General features: G+C 33.5%; 1 protein-coding gene across 1 annotated transcript in view; it reads left to right on the top strand.

The window, feature by feature from the left end:
- LOC100815586 (uncharacterized) overlaps positions 1–17,018 on the top strand; it is a 36,651-nt gene that overhangs the window by 9,209 nt on the left and 10,424 nt on the right. Inside the window, exons 6-7 of the mRNA XM_006592132.4 lie at positions 5,531–7,291; positions 14,136–14,485. Of these exons, the coding sequence (XP_006592195.3) occupies positions 5,531–7,291; positions 14,136–14,485 (2,111 nt within the window). The remainder of the gene's footprint in view (positions 1–5,530; positions 7,292–14,135; positions 14,486–17,018) is intronic.

Here is a 17,018-nt window from a genome sequence, read left to right as displayed (position 1 = left end):
TCTTTTCCTCCAACAACCCACAAACTGACACCAATAAAGATTCTTCACGAGGGACCCCCTTTAACACTGTTTCTCCCTGTTCAATGTTAACCTTCATAATCTGTTTCTTCCAATCCACAGTTGTTTCTCCTAACGTGGACAACCACGACATGCCCAATATCATATCCATGTCCTCCAAATCAAAGAGGAACGCATCAATCACAAATTCCCCTTTGTCAAACTGCACCTTAAGGCCACGACACACCCCTTGAGTGACAGATTTGTGCCCATCTCCCATCAAAATCCTCATATGTTTTGTCTCGTCCCACTGCCATCCCAGAGCCTCAACCAGTCTTCGAGAAACAAAATTGTGAGTTGCCCCACTGTCAACCAGAAACAGCAAAGGTATCTCACCTATTTTACCCCGCAACTTCATCGTTCTCGGTGGAACATCACCTCCCGTCGCCATCGAACAGAGACTTAACGTCGTACAAGCGCCCTCTATCTCGCCAGCCTCCAATGCATCATCGTCCTCATGCTCCTCTTCAATGTCGTCGCATTCAACTTGGATCTCCTCATTTAGCATCACGACCCGAAGCTGTTTGACGGGGCACTGATGGAGCGGCCCGTATGAACCTCCACACTTAAAACACAATCCCTTCTGCTTACGATCCAATAGATCCTGATAAGAGAGGTGGTGTGTCCCTCTATCCCTAGGTCTATTATTGCTCTTCTCACCTCCATCTTTTTTGTCATTTGGGCCTGGCCCATTTACTCCCCAACTTCCATTATTCTGACGTGGGCCTATTCGACCCACAATACTTGAAATGGGTCGGGCACCAATCTGGGTCCTGCCATCCCCACGTGCCTCACCTCTTCCCTGCCAGACTCTGCTTCTACCAGAAAGTTCCACATCAATGGCTCTGGCCAGGTTCATCATTCGCCCCCTAGTCAGAGGATTTGCCACATGCAAACTTCGCATACGATTACGGATTTCGTCCTTCAACCCATGCGTAAAGTACGAGAAATACTGTTCATCTTGCATCCTAGGTACCTGGGCAATTAAACACTCAAAGCTTCGGATATAATCCTCCATACTCCCAATTTGTTTCAGCGAAGCCAATTGATCATACACACTGCCTTCTCCTCTTCCACCATACCTTTCCAACAGCTCTCTCTTCAAATCTTCCCAACTCAACTCCTCATACTCATTCAACAAAGAATGGAAAAAATGTATGGTTCCTCCTTCCATGCAGAGTTGGGCTAAACTCACACGAACTGCCTCGCGAGTTTCTTGTACTGTGAAATAGATCTCCGCCCTCGCAATCCAGCCCGCTGGGTCCTCACCATAAAATGAGAGTAACTCAATTTTTTTCATTGACTGACGAAATTCCACCAAATCATCTCCGTCAAGCTGCTTCAAGCTCGGATTTCCTCCAGATTTCACCCCTCCAGAACTTGGTGTCTTTTTCTTCACTGATCCTTGTCCTTCGCCTTCTTCCTCACCTCCTTTCGAAAAACTCGACAGGAGCGTGATTAATTTGGACTGATTTTCAGCAGCTTCCTTACGTACCTTCTCAATCGATTCGGCTGACTCCTTTCGTAAGGCTTCCATATGGCTCTGGTTCTGTAACGACTGGACCACCAGCTCCTCCACAATGGCTTTGAGCTTCGTGACCTCACCAGCGACAAACTCCACCTTCGCATCATCACTCTCCTCAGCCACTGGTTCTCCCGGAGCATTGTTCCTTCTCGGGGGCATTTTCGTAATCCGGCAGGTCGGACCAATGATAGGGATTAAAATACAGGTAAGGAAAGACAAGCAAATGAAATGAGGAAAACACTAATCCTGTTTAATTGAAATATGAAATACAGGAGGAAAGGAAATTCCTACTGCCCAGAGCTAAGCTCCTAAGAAGCAACCGTGAAGGCTCCTCTCCCAAAATAACAATAACCGCATGTCCAAATACAATCCCCTCTCCCTGATTCTATAAACAAACAATATTCCCTTCTTCTCTCTCTTCTAACCCACCTACCCCTCCTAGTGTGCCACGTCACCCATTCTAGGTTTCTTCCTCACATACACCCTGCCCCACCTCTTCTTACCATCCTCGTCTTGGATCAAGGGCTCATTTAGCCCAACAACATTTGGGTCTGTATCAGATTTCCTCTCAGCATTTCTAGAATTTGCTGGTAGTTTTTTCCACTGATCAGAGAACTTCATATTTATTATCTGTTGCTGCTACATATATATAAACTATAATAGTCAGATACGCATGCTGACAAATGCCAGATTCTCCTAGCCTTCTCTCTCTGACTTAATTCCACCACTAAAAAACTAAGTTTGAATTTCTTAGAATGCTTAAAATGATATCTTCTCTGGATCTTATAAACTGCATGTTTGGTTGCACAATTTTTATTTATTTTTCAATTAACAATGGGCCAATGGCTTTTGATGTAGCTAGCTAAGATGCTTTCTTATTTAAGTACCATTGCCAAGTTTGCCTGGACCTGAAAGCTTTTCCCCGTGATTGTTTGCATGTTTGCCGACTAATCTGTTGGATGTTGCTCGTATTGTGAAATATGCATGACATGAATTGCTTAAATGGAGCTGGCATTTTCTTTCAATTCTTGTAGTCTATGAAAAATTATTGTTATTATGAAGTCTCGTGAATATTTTTGCCAGACATAATCTTTCAATTCCTCGAGAACTTGATAGATCAAAAGCTACTCTGGTTTACTATTGATGAAATAAACAAAGTTACACTACACATGTGCATGTTTGTTTTTTCTTCTAAAATCATTTCCTGTGTTTCAATGCAAATTCCGTATTTGAGTTTAATTAAGACACGTTTTACTACTATATTTATTAAAATTATTTTTGTTTAATTTTTTAAACAAACGAACACTAATTTTGTCGGAGGCAATTAATCACTATCGCCATGCTGTGGTATCTGGTTTGCCTAGACTAATGTATTTTGTGGGGTATCCAGCTCATCTGCAGACTGCAGATAAATTTTCATTTGGAAATAACTTTGACAATACAAAACTTTAAGTTATAAATATGCTACTTATTTGACTGGTATCGACTTAAAACTGATTTTAAGTATTGTCAATAGCATTTAACCCTATTTCGTGTCCATTATGTTTTTTTTTAAATCAATATAATTGATCACTTAATGTTGTTGGAAAACAATTCAAATTTGTAATTTTAAATCTCTAGGATATTTTTTAGATTTAAAAAATAATATTATTTTATTTTTAAGATGTTGTTTAGAATTAAAGATATATTTTATAAATAAGAGATTTATTTTTTCTTTTAAGATTATGATGGTAGGTTTATATATAGAGGTTTGTAAGATGAGAAAAATTACCATAAAGAAGAGGTCACTCTAGATGAGAGAAGAGGTTCATGTCAAAGGAAGATTTATAAGTTTATCCAACGTATTTTAAAAATTTGTTGTGAGAAGTTCATGGATATAGGAATCAAAACCTGAATCACCTTAAATAAATTTATGATCTTTTTCTATTTGATTTATGGTATTATTTTTGTTTTTGGTTATGTGATTTTTAAATGATAAATATATAAGTGTGTTTAATGTCAATAGCATTTAACCGTATTTGTTGTCAATAACAAAACAATACAAGCAATATAATGTTTATCATTCAAGTAAGGGTGTTTGTGTATTAGTTTTGAGCCAAAATGCAAAAGAGCTTTTAATATGGTTTGGTTTGTATGATTTTCTAAAAAAATTCAATTCAATCCAATAAAAGTGTAATTTGGATTTGGATTGTTCAATTTCACCAACATATCCTTAGGGTATGTTTGGATACCTATTTGGATATCTCAAACATACTTTTAAAGTCTCAAACTTAGTTTAACATTATGTTTGGATTCTTCAAAAATTAATTCTATAATTTACTTTTGAAGTAAATTTAGATTTACCTAAGAATATATTTGTTTCTTTTAAAGTAAAAGTATTTTTGATTGGTATTATCTAAACAAAATTCATTGTATGAACATACTTTTGAACAAAAAAAATATCCAAACATAACTCATGTTTTAGGTAACTTATTTTTATCAAACTTAAGTTTACACCATACTTTTTTATTTCAATTTATGTATGCAAACTTTAATCCAAACATACACTTAATTTTTTTGCATAGAAAATATGGCCAACTAAAGAAATAACACATCACAACAAACTAGTGAATTTGTTGGATAAAAGTGTGTGGTTTTGATGTAGTAAACAAACTGCAAAACCAAATTCAATAACACTAGCAAGTAAAATTATAAACATATTACTACATTATCAAATATTGTTTCTTTCTCTTTACAAGTCTGGTGCCCAACAGAAAAATTGGTTTTGGATTAGTCTCGAGCTATAAAATCACAGTATGAGTTGTACAACCTAAAAACAGGTCAACTAGCCAACACTTGATGGGGTATTAGATTTTAAGATTTTGATAAAAGAAGGAAAAAACTTCTAAAATTAACTTATCCATTTTTTAATTGTATCTTTATTTTAAAATGTTTTTTCAATTCAGAATAATATTTGACAACTTTTTTATAAAAAAAAGAGAGAAAATTTAAAATAAATTAAGCCAGATATTGTCATAAGAATGAAAAGGAGTTGAAATAGGTTGATTATGAAACTCAATAATGGAATTACATTTTGGCGTCATGTTGATGATATTTTTTATCCAAGAATTAAATTGAACCGGTTGATTTATTGGATTTTGGTTGGACGGATCTAATCAACTGATCTGATCTGATTTTTAAAACACAATGATTGAGGTGAAAAAAAGAGAAAATAAATGATCTATGAGTAGTTTTTTCCTTAATTATTTGTCAACTTTTTGTCTTTAAAAAATATTAAACTCTCCTGTAGTCTTTCGACGGAGAAAGAAACAAACAATGCTGAAAAGTCTAAAAGAGATGGCTTATCTATTATTTCCTACTATCGCGTTGTGACGGAACGAGGAAGTCTAAGCTTGGCAACCAAAAAATAATTGTGGTTGTTTAATGACTACTGCACAGACTATTAAACAACCACAATTATTTTTTGGGTTTAAATAAAATTCTAATATTTTAATATAAAGTCTCTTAGACCAGTCCTTCTAATATAACTTTTTATCAGTTTTAATTTCTAAAAAAAATAAGAAGCCTCATTTGCAATCTTTATTGTTTATTTTTAATTATTATAATGTTTGGTGCATGTTGAACTAGTCTTTTGTCTTTCTAATATTTTTATCATGTTAATTCTATTCTCTAAACTATAAGATAAAAACATATTTTTTCCACTTCCAGCATAAATTACACAACATTATGCAGCTATATCGTAAAATAAGTTAGAAAGAATTTTATTTAGAAATAAATAGAATTTTAAGAAAATAATGAGATTTTTTAATTAAAAAAATAAGAAGAAATATTTTTATTAATTAAAATAATGATTTTAAGATAAATAAAATAAATATGTGTTTTTAGAAAATAAAAATAATTTTTTATTTATTCATTTAATATGGAGGCGGCTGTCTTTTTTCAAACCAGCAATGTAATTTGACTAATGTCTCCTCTCAGCCTTCATGCTTTGTCTTTCTGAACAGAATAAAAAGCTGTTTCAGTGTTACCATGGAGTCAAACTTTCCAGGTGCTTATCACCTGTTTGGTGAAGACCAGGGCATACCGTATCTCTCAGACTCGCTTGGTTTTCCAACCATGGATCCTTCTTCACCGGAAGACAACGATTTCTCAGAAACTGTCAAGTTCATAAGCCAAATCCTCATGGAAGAAAACGTTGACCAGAGGCCATTCTATGACTCACTCACCTTGCGAGTTACGGAGAAATCCTTCTACGATGCTCTCACTGGCAACCAACCCCCTTTTGTTCTTTGCTCCGAAGCTGAAACCAACACCATAACCAGCAACAACAGTGGCAGCAATTTTTTAAATGAAAATTCTCGTGAGTTAAACATCCCTTCCCCACTCTCTGTTTCTGTTTCTGCTATTCACTTTAACCCCAATCCTCTTTCTCAACCACTGCCATCAGTTACAGTTAGTGACCGGGTCTCAGTTTTGGATTCTTCTATTGCCAAACTCTTAGCGCAGAATATTTCCATTGAGGTTGATTCTGTTTCCAAGTTTAGGAGAGGCTTGGAGGAAGCTACCAAGTTTCTTCCTCCGGAGCCTAAACTTGTAACTGGTCTGGATTTATATAGAGAGCAAGCAATCAATTCGTCCGGAGACACTTCGTATAGGTTGAATAGTAGGAAGAATCACGGGTGTGAAGTGAGAGACACCAGAGAAGAAGAAGAAGAAGAAGGAGGGAGAAGTAACAAGCAATCAGCACTTTCCCTTGTTGATGAGACTGACCTGTCAGATGCTTTTGATCAGGTGCTGCTTCACGAGGAAAACTTGTGGAATGAACACACTTGTTTGCAGAGTGAAGCAGAGAAGGTTGAGGGACCAAATGGAGGGAAGGGTGGTTCAGACAAAAAAGTGAGGAAGAAGAAGAAAACAGTGGACTTGAGGAATCTTCTGTTGATGTGTTCACAAGCTGTGTATGCCAGTGACATCAGGGCTGCCAATGAATTGCTAAAGCAGATTAGGCAACACTCTTCTCCCATTGGGGATGCATCACAGAGGTTGGCTCATTACTTTGCCAATGGCCTCGAGGCACGCTTGGTTGGGGATGGTACAAGTACCCAAGGAATGTATACTTTTCTGAGCTCTAAGAACAACACTTTTTCTGAGTTACTCAAGGCATACCAGGTTTTCAGTTCCTCCAGCCCTTTCAAGAAGTTTGCATATTTATTTGAAAATACAATGATTATGAAAGCAGCTGCAAGTGCAGAAACCGTCCATATTATTGATTTTGGCATCCTACACGGTTTCCAGTGGCCAATGCTCATTAGGCTTTTGTCAAATAGGGAGGGTGGACCTCCCAAGCTTAGGATCACAGGGATAGAGTTTCCCCAACCTGGCTTTCGTCCCACAGAAAAAATTGAGGAAACGGGTCGCCACCTGGCTAACTATTGTAAGCGTTACAATGTTCCCTTTGAGTATAATGCCATATCATCAAGGAACTGGGAAACCATTCAGCTTGAAGCCCTCAAAATTGCAAGCAATGAGCTAGTTGCTGTCTACTGTCACCAGAGGTTTGAGAATTTACTGGATGAGTGTACTATTGAAGTGAACAGTCCTAGAAATGCAGTCCTGCATTTGATCAGGAAGATAAATCCGGATATTTTTACTCACTCCATCACTAACGGATCATATAATGCCCCTTTCTTTACCACGCGGTTTAGGGAGGCTCTCTTTCATTATTCTGCCATTTCTGATAAGAATGACACTGTCATATCTCGTGAAAACGAAAGGAGGTTGATGGTTGAGAGAGAGCTCTATGGCAGGGAGATTATGAATGTTATAGCATGTGAAGGTTCTGACAGGATTGAGAGGCCTGAGACCTACAAACGGTGGCAGGTTAGGAATATGAAGGCTGGTTTCAAGCAGCTACCACTGAATGAGGAATTAATGGCCAAATTTAGGAGTAAGTTAAAGGAATACCACAGAGATTTTGTCTTAGATGAAAATAACAACTGGATGCTTCAAGGTTGGAAGGGCCGCATTTTGTTTGCTTCCTCTTGTTGGGTGCCGGCATAATGAGATGCTACTGTGACTCGGTTCAGAATTCATACTATACTAAAGGTATGATTCCAAGAATCAGTCATTGGCTTTAACTCTATCCACTTCTTTTTTTCCCTGGTAAGCTTTGAGTTATATAGTCCTACTAAAACTTTCTGATTACTTAAGTCTTGAGATATTTCAGCATGTTGCAATGGTGAAGCTTATTTTGCTGGTTACTATGTTTCAGGTTCTGATATTCTTGGTCTGGCTACCTACTTACTCTACCTTCAGCTTTTGTGATGAAGATTGTACCAAGCTTTGCACCAAGTTCCTTGGTAAAATTATAGCATCACTTTTCTGGTAGATTAAGACTTGTGAAGGTAATACAATTTCGTTAGTGATATTGATAAGAAGGGCATATTAGTCATCAGAGTAGGAGGGCCATTATAGCATGTTTGCCCAAGTACTTGCAATCCTATTATTGAGTTATTTTCTCTTTAACCAACATGTATCAGGCATTTCACGTCCTTCTATTTAAGTTTGTTAATTTCTTTTACAGGATACTTGTCTTTTGAGACAAATTAGTTGAGAAGATGTGATTAATTTGAAACAGATGATGACTATGTTCCGTTTGTTTTTTCCGGTGATATTCTTGCTTGCAGTTTTGTATTTCTATATATAGCAACTTATGTGAAAATCATGATTTCCTCTCAGCATCTCTAAAATTTACTGGTAATTTGTTCCACTGGTCAAAGAACTTCATATTTATTATTTGTTGCTGCTACATATATATAAACTAGAATAGTCATATACGAATGCTGACAAATGCCAGCTTCTCCTAGCCTTCTTTCCCTGACGAAATTGCACCACCAGAAAAAAGTTTGAACTTCTAACAATGCGTAACATGGTATAGCTTCTTTGGATCTTATAAATTGCATGTTGTTTGGCTGCTAGCTAAGATGCTTTCTTATTCAAGTAACCATAGCCAAATTGATCTGGGGCCTATTCACATAACCACTTTGCCTGGACCTGAAAGCTTTTCCCTCTGATTTGTTAGCATGCTTGAATTAATATATTGGATGCTGCTCGTATTGTGAAATATGCATGACATATTGCTTAAATGGAGCTGGCAATTTCATTCAATGCTTTTAGCCTAAGAAAATTTATTGAAAATTATGAAGCCTCGTTAACAATACTTTCGTGAATATTTTTTTTTCTTACCTGACTATGACTATGAAAACTTAACTTACAACCGGAAATAAAACTGAAACGGTTGACAGAAAAAAAATACGATAATTTTTTTTAGAGACTAAAACTGAAATTTAAAAAAATTTAGGGATAAAAACATAAAATAAATATTCTATATTAAGTTTTATCTCATATTAATTTATAATTAAAACTAGCAGAACATTCCGTGCTTCACAAGGTCAAATAAGGGCATAAAGAGAGAGAAAATGGTAAAGAGAGTGACCCCCAGAATGCATAATCAATTGATATATCATAGATAAAAAGTGGAGGCCGAACAAATTTAAATATATGTAGACAAGAATGTGTAATACCAATAAATATCAAACTTAGTTTCTCTATAAAAAAATGCAGTCATTCTCATGACTTAAGCTTTCAACAAACAGAAATAAGTAATAAAATGAAGCTAATCATATCATAAATTCTTCCAACTTCATTCGATAAAAAAAAATTGCAACCTTTTCTTATCTCTAAGAGATGCTAAAAGATAAGATTTTTTTGGAGAGTGGGGGTAGAAGAAATTTAGTTCTTTGAACAAGCTCTTGAACGAATCATCGTTAATCCTATAACAAATAATTTCCATGAACCAAATAAATAATAAAAATGGTTAGGAGGAGAAATTTGGTGGGGTAATTTTTTTTATTAAACATATACAAATAAAAGAAAAAAAAATTGTGGGGGCAATTGCCCCTACACCTCTTCACGTGCACCCTGTAACGTCATTTGTTGCAATAATATCTTGTAATACCAAAAAAAATATGAAAATTTTAAATTATAATTATTTGAAAATATCTCATGTATAATAAAATAAGTCAAATAAATGAGTTTTTGTAAAATGAAAATATTATCCTTAAAACATGGACATTTAAATTAAATGAATGCTAAAAATATAACCAAAGTATGTGCATTAGCGTATTATTATGAAGTATGAACTAAACTAAAATAAATGTAATTAAAAAACCTATGTTTTTAAGTTTCCTTAAACTTAACAAATTCTCTATTTGAAAATAAACATGATAATTATAATGAATAAAACAACTAAAAGGAATTTTGTAAATAATCACAACTTAGGTTCAGAAAAAATTATTAAAATATATATATATATATATATATATATATATATATATATATATATATATATATATATATATATATATATATATATATATATATCATGAATTCACATCATAAAGGTTCAGAAAAAATTATTTTACTCACATGTTAGTAATGAATTCATAGTCTTTTTTATTTTTCTTCTCCTCTATCAATTGTGTCAAAAGAATTTTTTCACTTTTCTTTATTTTTCTTAGTTCTTGTTCTTACAAAACCCACTAATACCAAGAAAGACGATTTATGTGTGATTCTAAAAGAAATAATTATCTATTGTCTATTCTTATTTAAGAATTATACATTATACATAATTTGAAATTTGTCTAACCAATCTTTCTTTATCTATTATTTTTACTATCTTTAATTATAATTATTTTTAACCAATCTAATATATTATTATACCTCCTCTTTTCAAAATAAAAATAACAATCTAATATATTAAAATAATTTAATCTATATTTTCTTTTACTAAAATATATATTTAGACATCTTTATCTAAATAATCATTGCTTTATTTTTGGAATATTACACATTCACATGTGGTTGTTAGAGATTGTATGGTCTATGATGCTAGTATATTGTTTGGAAATGGCTAAATTATGATTAAAAAAATTTAAATTATTGATATATTAAAATACATTCATAATAGATATATTGAAGAGCAATTATATGTGATTTGGAATATTAGCTTGACTACATCATTACAATTTGAGTTTAAAAGACAAAATCTTGCATTAGATAATATTTTCTTAAATTTATTTTAGAAACTATTTACAATTAAAGTATAATTTTTTTAATTATTAACTATTGGTATACATGATAGATATATAGCTGATTATATATTTGAAAGACTATATTTTTAAAATTAAATGAAAGACATAAAATTAGTTATGTGTTAAGTAAGATAGTAATTTAAATAATTATTATAAATAATATTTTAATTAATATAAAATAAGACCTCCTAGTTACAATAAAAAATAAAACAAAATATTTTCATGAAATAACAATATTAATTATATTTTAAATTAAAACTTAAATTCAAATGACGCATATCATGTCTGACATATATGCTTATAAGAATGACAATGAGTATGATAAGAAAAGGGATATTATTGTACCTGTCCCTTTACCTTCATTTTCAAAAAGGGCACGTGTTCTTTTTTTTTCTTCTCTTAATTGTGTGCCCTTTTCTTATGGGTACTAAATCTATATACCCGTATTTGTTACTTGTACTTTAATTAATGTAAAAATATGAATAAAAAAACAATATTAATTAAAAATGATAATAATTATTTAAAAATCTTATTTAAAGATATTTTGTAAAACAAAATCACAATTATAAAACACCATAAAACTAAAATTCTAGAAAAAATCCTTTACATAACATGATCATTTAGCAAATAAGTAACGTGATCTATCCCGTAAGGAACATGGTTTTTGGTGATTTAAGAAACGTGATATATCTCTTAGAGATTAAGGCTTAAGGATTTTTTGTCTAAAAAAGGAATTTTTTTAATCTTTTGTTTGGTAAATTAAATTATAGACTAATGACAATCAATAATTTAAATTATTTTGATTCCATATTTAATTACACTATGATTAATTTCATTTTAAATTAAAATATTTCCAAAAATATTTTCCATATTTATACTTAGTTATTTATGAAAATAAATGTTATATTAAAGTAATTTATGATAATTATCTTTATGAATAATTTGAATTATATGATTGTTTACAATCATAATATTCGATCATTTTAAATTTATAGTCTAATTACTTAAAGTAAATGAATTTGACTTTTGCGGAAGAACAATATTTGTATAACTATAAACAATGTTGGATGTCATTTGACATTTTGCATGTCCAAATATTAATTTCCTAAAAATAATATTTATTCTAGCACAGCTGCAGTGATTCACTGATGTGGTATGCTGCTGAGAAAATGATGATGGGACGACTAAGACTGCCTCCACAAGAAGTTCTTTTACTAACTTTTGCATAATAAATTTTTTTTTTAAAAAAATATAAATTATATTAAACCTAAAATAATATAACAATAAATAAAACATATCCACAATTAAAAAAAAATCAAAAACCTCAATCTGAAATTTGGTGACTATTAGCACTCCCTCGGGAAGGATGTGCTTAATTAAACACCCAATCTTACCTTTTTGTGTGCCAAATACACGAATCTTACCTATTTTCTCTAAGTACATTAAAAAGAATGTATTAGAAATTTCATTATACTAAATAAACAGTATATTCCAAAATGGCTGCTGCAAGTGTGCTAACAGTAACGCAACCTCACCATCCGCTTGGCCTTCTTCTTTGAAACCACCAAAAAATTATGGCGGGTTCCATCCCTGTCCATTCCAGAACCATATCATATCATATAAAATCAAACCATTTCATTTCTCACCCTTCCATCAATGCTTTGTGTTTCTTCTCAGAATAAAAAGCTCTTTGAGTGTTGTTGACTGTTACGATGGAGGCCAACTTTCCCAGAAGAGCTCACCAGTTTGGTGAAGAAGAGGAGAGCATATTGTATGTCTCTGATTCTCTTGGTTTTGCAGCGACGGACCCGTCGTTAAGGGACCCTTCTCTGGAAGACAATGACTTCTCAGAAACTGCAAAGTTCATAAACCAAATCCTCATGGAAGACAACGTTGAACAGATGCCATTCTATGATTCACTCAACTTGCAAGTTACAGAGAAATCCTTCTACAACGCTCTCACTGGCAACATACCTCTTTCCCCCAATCAACATCCCCTTGTTCTCAGTCCCCAAGCTGAAACCACTCCCACCACCAGCAACAGCAGCAACAACAGCAACCACAACTTTTTAGATGAAAATTCTCGTGAGTTGAATCCTTCTCCAGATTCTGTTTCTGTTTTGGCTTTTCAGTTTAACCCCAACTCCCTTTCTCAACCACCTTCAGTTACTGTTAATCATGGCCTCTCAAATTTGGATTCTTCCACTGCCAAACTCTTGGCACACAATATTTTCAACGATGCTGATTCCCTTTCCCAGTTTAGGAGAGGCTTGGAGGAAGCTACCAGGTTTCTTCCTCCTGGCCCTAAGCTTGTAGCTGGTCTAGATTCAAAGGGAGAGGAACCAATCAATACATTGGGAGAGAATTCCTATGGGTCTAAGGGTAGGAAGAATCACGAGCGCGAAGATATAGACACCAGAGAAGAAGAAGAAAGGAGAAGTAACAAGCAATCAGCACTTAGCCTTGTTGATGAGAGTGACTTGTCAGATGCTTTTGATCGAGTTGTGCTGCTTAGTGTGGAAAATGTTTGTAATGAACACTGTAGTTTGCAGAGTGAAACAGTGAAGGCTGTAGAGCCAGGTGGAGTGAAGGGTCGTCCTAAGAATCAAGCGACAAACAAGGAAACAGTAGATTTGAGGAATCTTCTGATGATGTGTTCACAATCTGTGTATGCCAATGACAAAAGAGCTGCCAATGAATTGCTAGAGCAGATTAGGCAGCACTCTTCTCCCTCTGGGGATGCATTACAGAGGTTGGCTCATTACTTCGCCAATGGCCTCGAAGCACGCTTGGTTGGGGAAGGAATGTTTTCTTTTCTGAAGTCTAAGAGGAGCACTGCTGCTGAGTTTCTGAAGGCACACCAAGATTTTCTATCAGTCAGCCCTTTCAAGAAGTTTACATATTTCTTTGCAAATAAAATGATTATGAAAGCAGCTGTCAAGGCAGAAACCGTCCATATTATTGATTTTGGTATCCAATATGGTTTTCAATGGCCAATGCTTATTAAGTTTTTATCAAATAGAGAGGGTGGACCTCCCAAGCTGAGGATCACAGGGATAGATTTTCCCCAACCTGGTTTTCGCCCCACAGAAAAAATTGAGGAGACAGGTTGCCGTCTTGCTAACTATTCTAAGCGTTACAGCATTCCCTTTGAGTACAATGCCATAGCATCAAGGAACTGGGAAACCATTCAGGTTGAAGCCCTTAATATTGAGACCAACGAGCTAGTTGCTGTGAACTCTCTGATGAAGTTTGAGAATTTAATGGATGAGACTATTGAAGTGGACAGTCCTAGAAATGCTGTCCTACACTTGATCAGGAAGATAAATCCACATATTTTTACTCAGTGCATTGTTAATGGAACATATAATGCCCCTTTCTTTACCACGCGGTTTAGGGAGGCACTCTTCCATTTCTCTACTATTTATGATCTGTGTGACACTGTCATACCTCGTGAAAACGAATGGAGGATGTTGATTGAGAGAGAGGTTTTAGGCCGGGAGGCTATGAATGTTATAGCATGCGAAGGTTCTGAGAGGGTTGAGAGGCCCGAGACATACAAACAGTGGCAGGCTAGGAATATGAAGGCTGGTTTCAAGCAGCTACCACTGAATGAGGAATTATTGGCCAAATTTAGGAATGAGTTAAGGAAATCGTACCACAGAGATTTTGTCTTAGATGAAGATAAGAACTGGATGCTTCAAGGTTGGAAGGGCCGCATTTTGTATGCTTCCACTTGTTGGGTGCCAGCATAATAAGATGCTAATGAACTCGCTTCAGAGCTCATAGTAGACTAAAGGTATGATTCTAAGAATCACTCATTGGCTTTTTTACTTATCCACTTCTTATTTTCCCTATTAATGCTTTGGCGTTTTGGTTATGGTCCTACTAACACTTGCTGGGTTTCTTGAGTCTCGAGATATTTGAGCATGTATGGTTCAATGGTGAAGCTTATTTTCTCTTTAAATGGTTTCAGTTTCTGATATCCTTGCTCTGGCAGCCTACTTTGCTGGTAGAAATTAGACTACTGAGTGTCATGCAAATTCTGTAATGATAAGTAGGGCGTTTAGAGTAGAAGGGCTCTTTAAGCTAGAAATTATAGGGTCTAATTAAATGTTATAAATTCTTTCTCATAAATTATACAATTTGAATACGTTCTCTCGCTGCCTCAATTGCACCACCAAAAACTAAGTTTGAAATTGTAACAATGCTTTACAAGATGTAACTTCTTTGGATCTTATAAATTGCATGGTGTTTGTTTGCTCAATCTTATATTTTACATATATATTGAATTTATTGAATATTAAAGTTAATTAAGGGCTGATATTTGATGCAATTCTGAAAAAAACTGCAGAGGATCTTTTTCCATGGTTGAATGAGTATCCACCTGCATTGTATTTATTGGTGAATTTTTTTCCAACTTTGGGGTCCCTTACTTTGACCGTAGTGAGTCCTAGTGATTGATTGTGATCACTAACTGCTTTGATATGATCATTTTCAACAATTTGTTCGTTATCATAATTTTCATTATTGACGAGAGTATCAAAACATGATCTTCTTTCATTAATAGGAAGACATTTCCATACTTCTGAAATTTGATTTTGCACAAGAGCGAAACTATATATGAGAGTGCCTTTCCATGCGTTACAACATATATGATTCATCTTCCTCCTTCGAGACCTGAATTCTAGAATATGGATCAAAGAGAGTTTTTCTCCTTCGTTGAGAGCATTTTCTTCTTCCTCTGAGTGATCATCTTCACGATGGAAGTCTGTCGTTTTCATCAAACATTAATTTCTTGTGCGTGAGTCATAGTCCCCATGACTTCATCTGTCGATAACTCATTCCTTGTCTTCAGTTTTTTCGTGTTTTGATACAATTATTAACACTTTGAGTTTATGTGAATTGTATTTTGTGACGTGACAATAAACTAAATTTACATGGCATGCGGCATGCCCCAAAGATAGACTATCATGTCATAAGAGATTGTTAACTACATCAAAAAAGGTCACCTGCATCAAGTCACTTGGTTAGTTAATAATTAGATAAAATATTAACAATTGAACCAAATCTATACAATTTTTTATGATATTTTCACATTACAAATGTCATTCACCTCATCTTAGATGTTAAAAATTGAATGAAGCATTGGGTAGACCAAATTTCAATAATTTGAAAATATATTCAGCACTAAGAATTAAAATCACTCAATTATTATTTTACAAAGACTAAAAATACAATTAAATGAAATTAAATACGACTATAGATCAAATTAGAAATTATTTTAGGTAACATGTTGCCTAGTAGTTAATTTTATCAGCTAAAATATATATTACAAATTAACAACGTTCTTTCAGAGTTTAATAATTTTTGGCTCAATATTTAACCGAAGTCACTTAACAACGAGGGACAACTTAATTCACTTTTAAGAGAATAAGAACCAAAATAAAATAAAAATATTTTTAGAGACTTTAATCAAATTTTGACATATTTAAAGGAATTAAAAATAGGTTAAATTAGTTTATTGATTCTCTAAATGTAATTTTTAGATTGGATTTGGTCTTTTAATTATTTTGGGATTCAATTTGATCTTCTATTTTTTAAAATTGATTCAATTTGATCTTATCATTTAAATTGAATCAACGTTGTTAACAAATCATATTTTGTAATTGCTTAAAATTATTTAGTGACGATTTTAAACCATTACAAAATACACATTTAGATGATAAAAACAAATTTAGACCGAAGGACCACTCAAATTAATTTAGACAACAAACCAAATTGAACATATTTAAAAAATTGAAAAATCAAATTGAATCCAAAAAATAGAGGACTAAATCAAATCAATTTTAAAAATTAAATGACCAAATTGAACTCGAAAAAAATAAAAAACCAAATCAAACGTAAAAATTAAATTAGATAATCAATAAACTAATTTAACCTTAAAAATATGTTTAGACAATAACTAAGATACATAATATTGAGTTAAAAAATTTAATTTTAACTAGTGTGTGAATTAATTGATACAATATTATTCTCAACTTAATCAATAATATCAAATTTAACTTTAAGTCTTAATCATTATATTTTTAAAATGGATTGCTTGGCCTAGTCCGGCCCAATGGGCCAAAGCATTAAAAAAACAAATCAAGTCATATTGGTTTATTTTTTTTATAAGTAACACATTTGTCAATTTTATGAAGTTGGGTCAAATTGATTCATTTTTTTAACATTAATTTATATGTATTTACATGATTTTTTTTTAAATGTATCAAGCCAACTAG

This window comes from Glycine max, chromosome 12, assembly GCF_000004515.6.
Source record: "Glycine max cultivar Williams 82 chromosome 12, Glycine_max_v4.0, whole genome shotgun sequence".
Taxonomy (NCBI): domain Eukaryota; kingdom Viridiplantae; phylum Streptophyta; class Magnoliopsida; order Fabales; family Fabaceae; genus Glycine; species Glycine max.
Note: the sequence above shows the minus strand (reverse complement) of the source record. Positions and strands in the feature narration are given on the sequence as shown.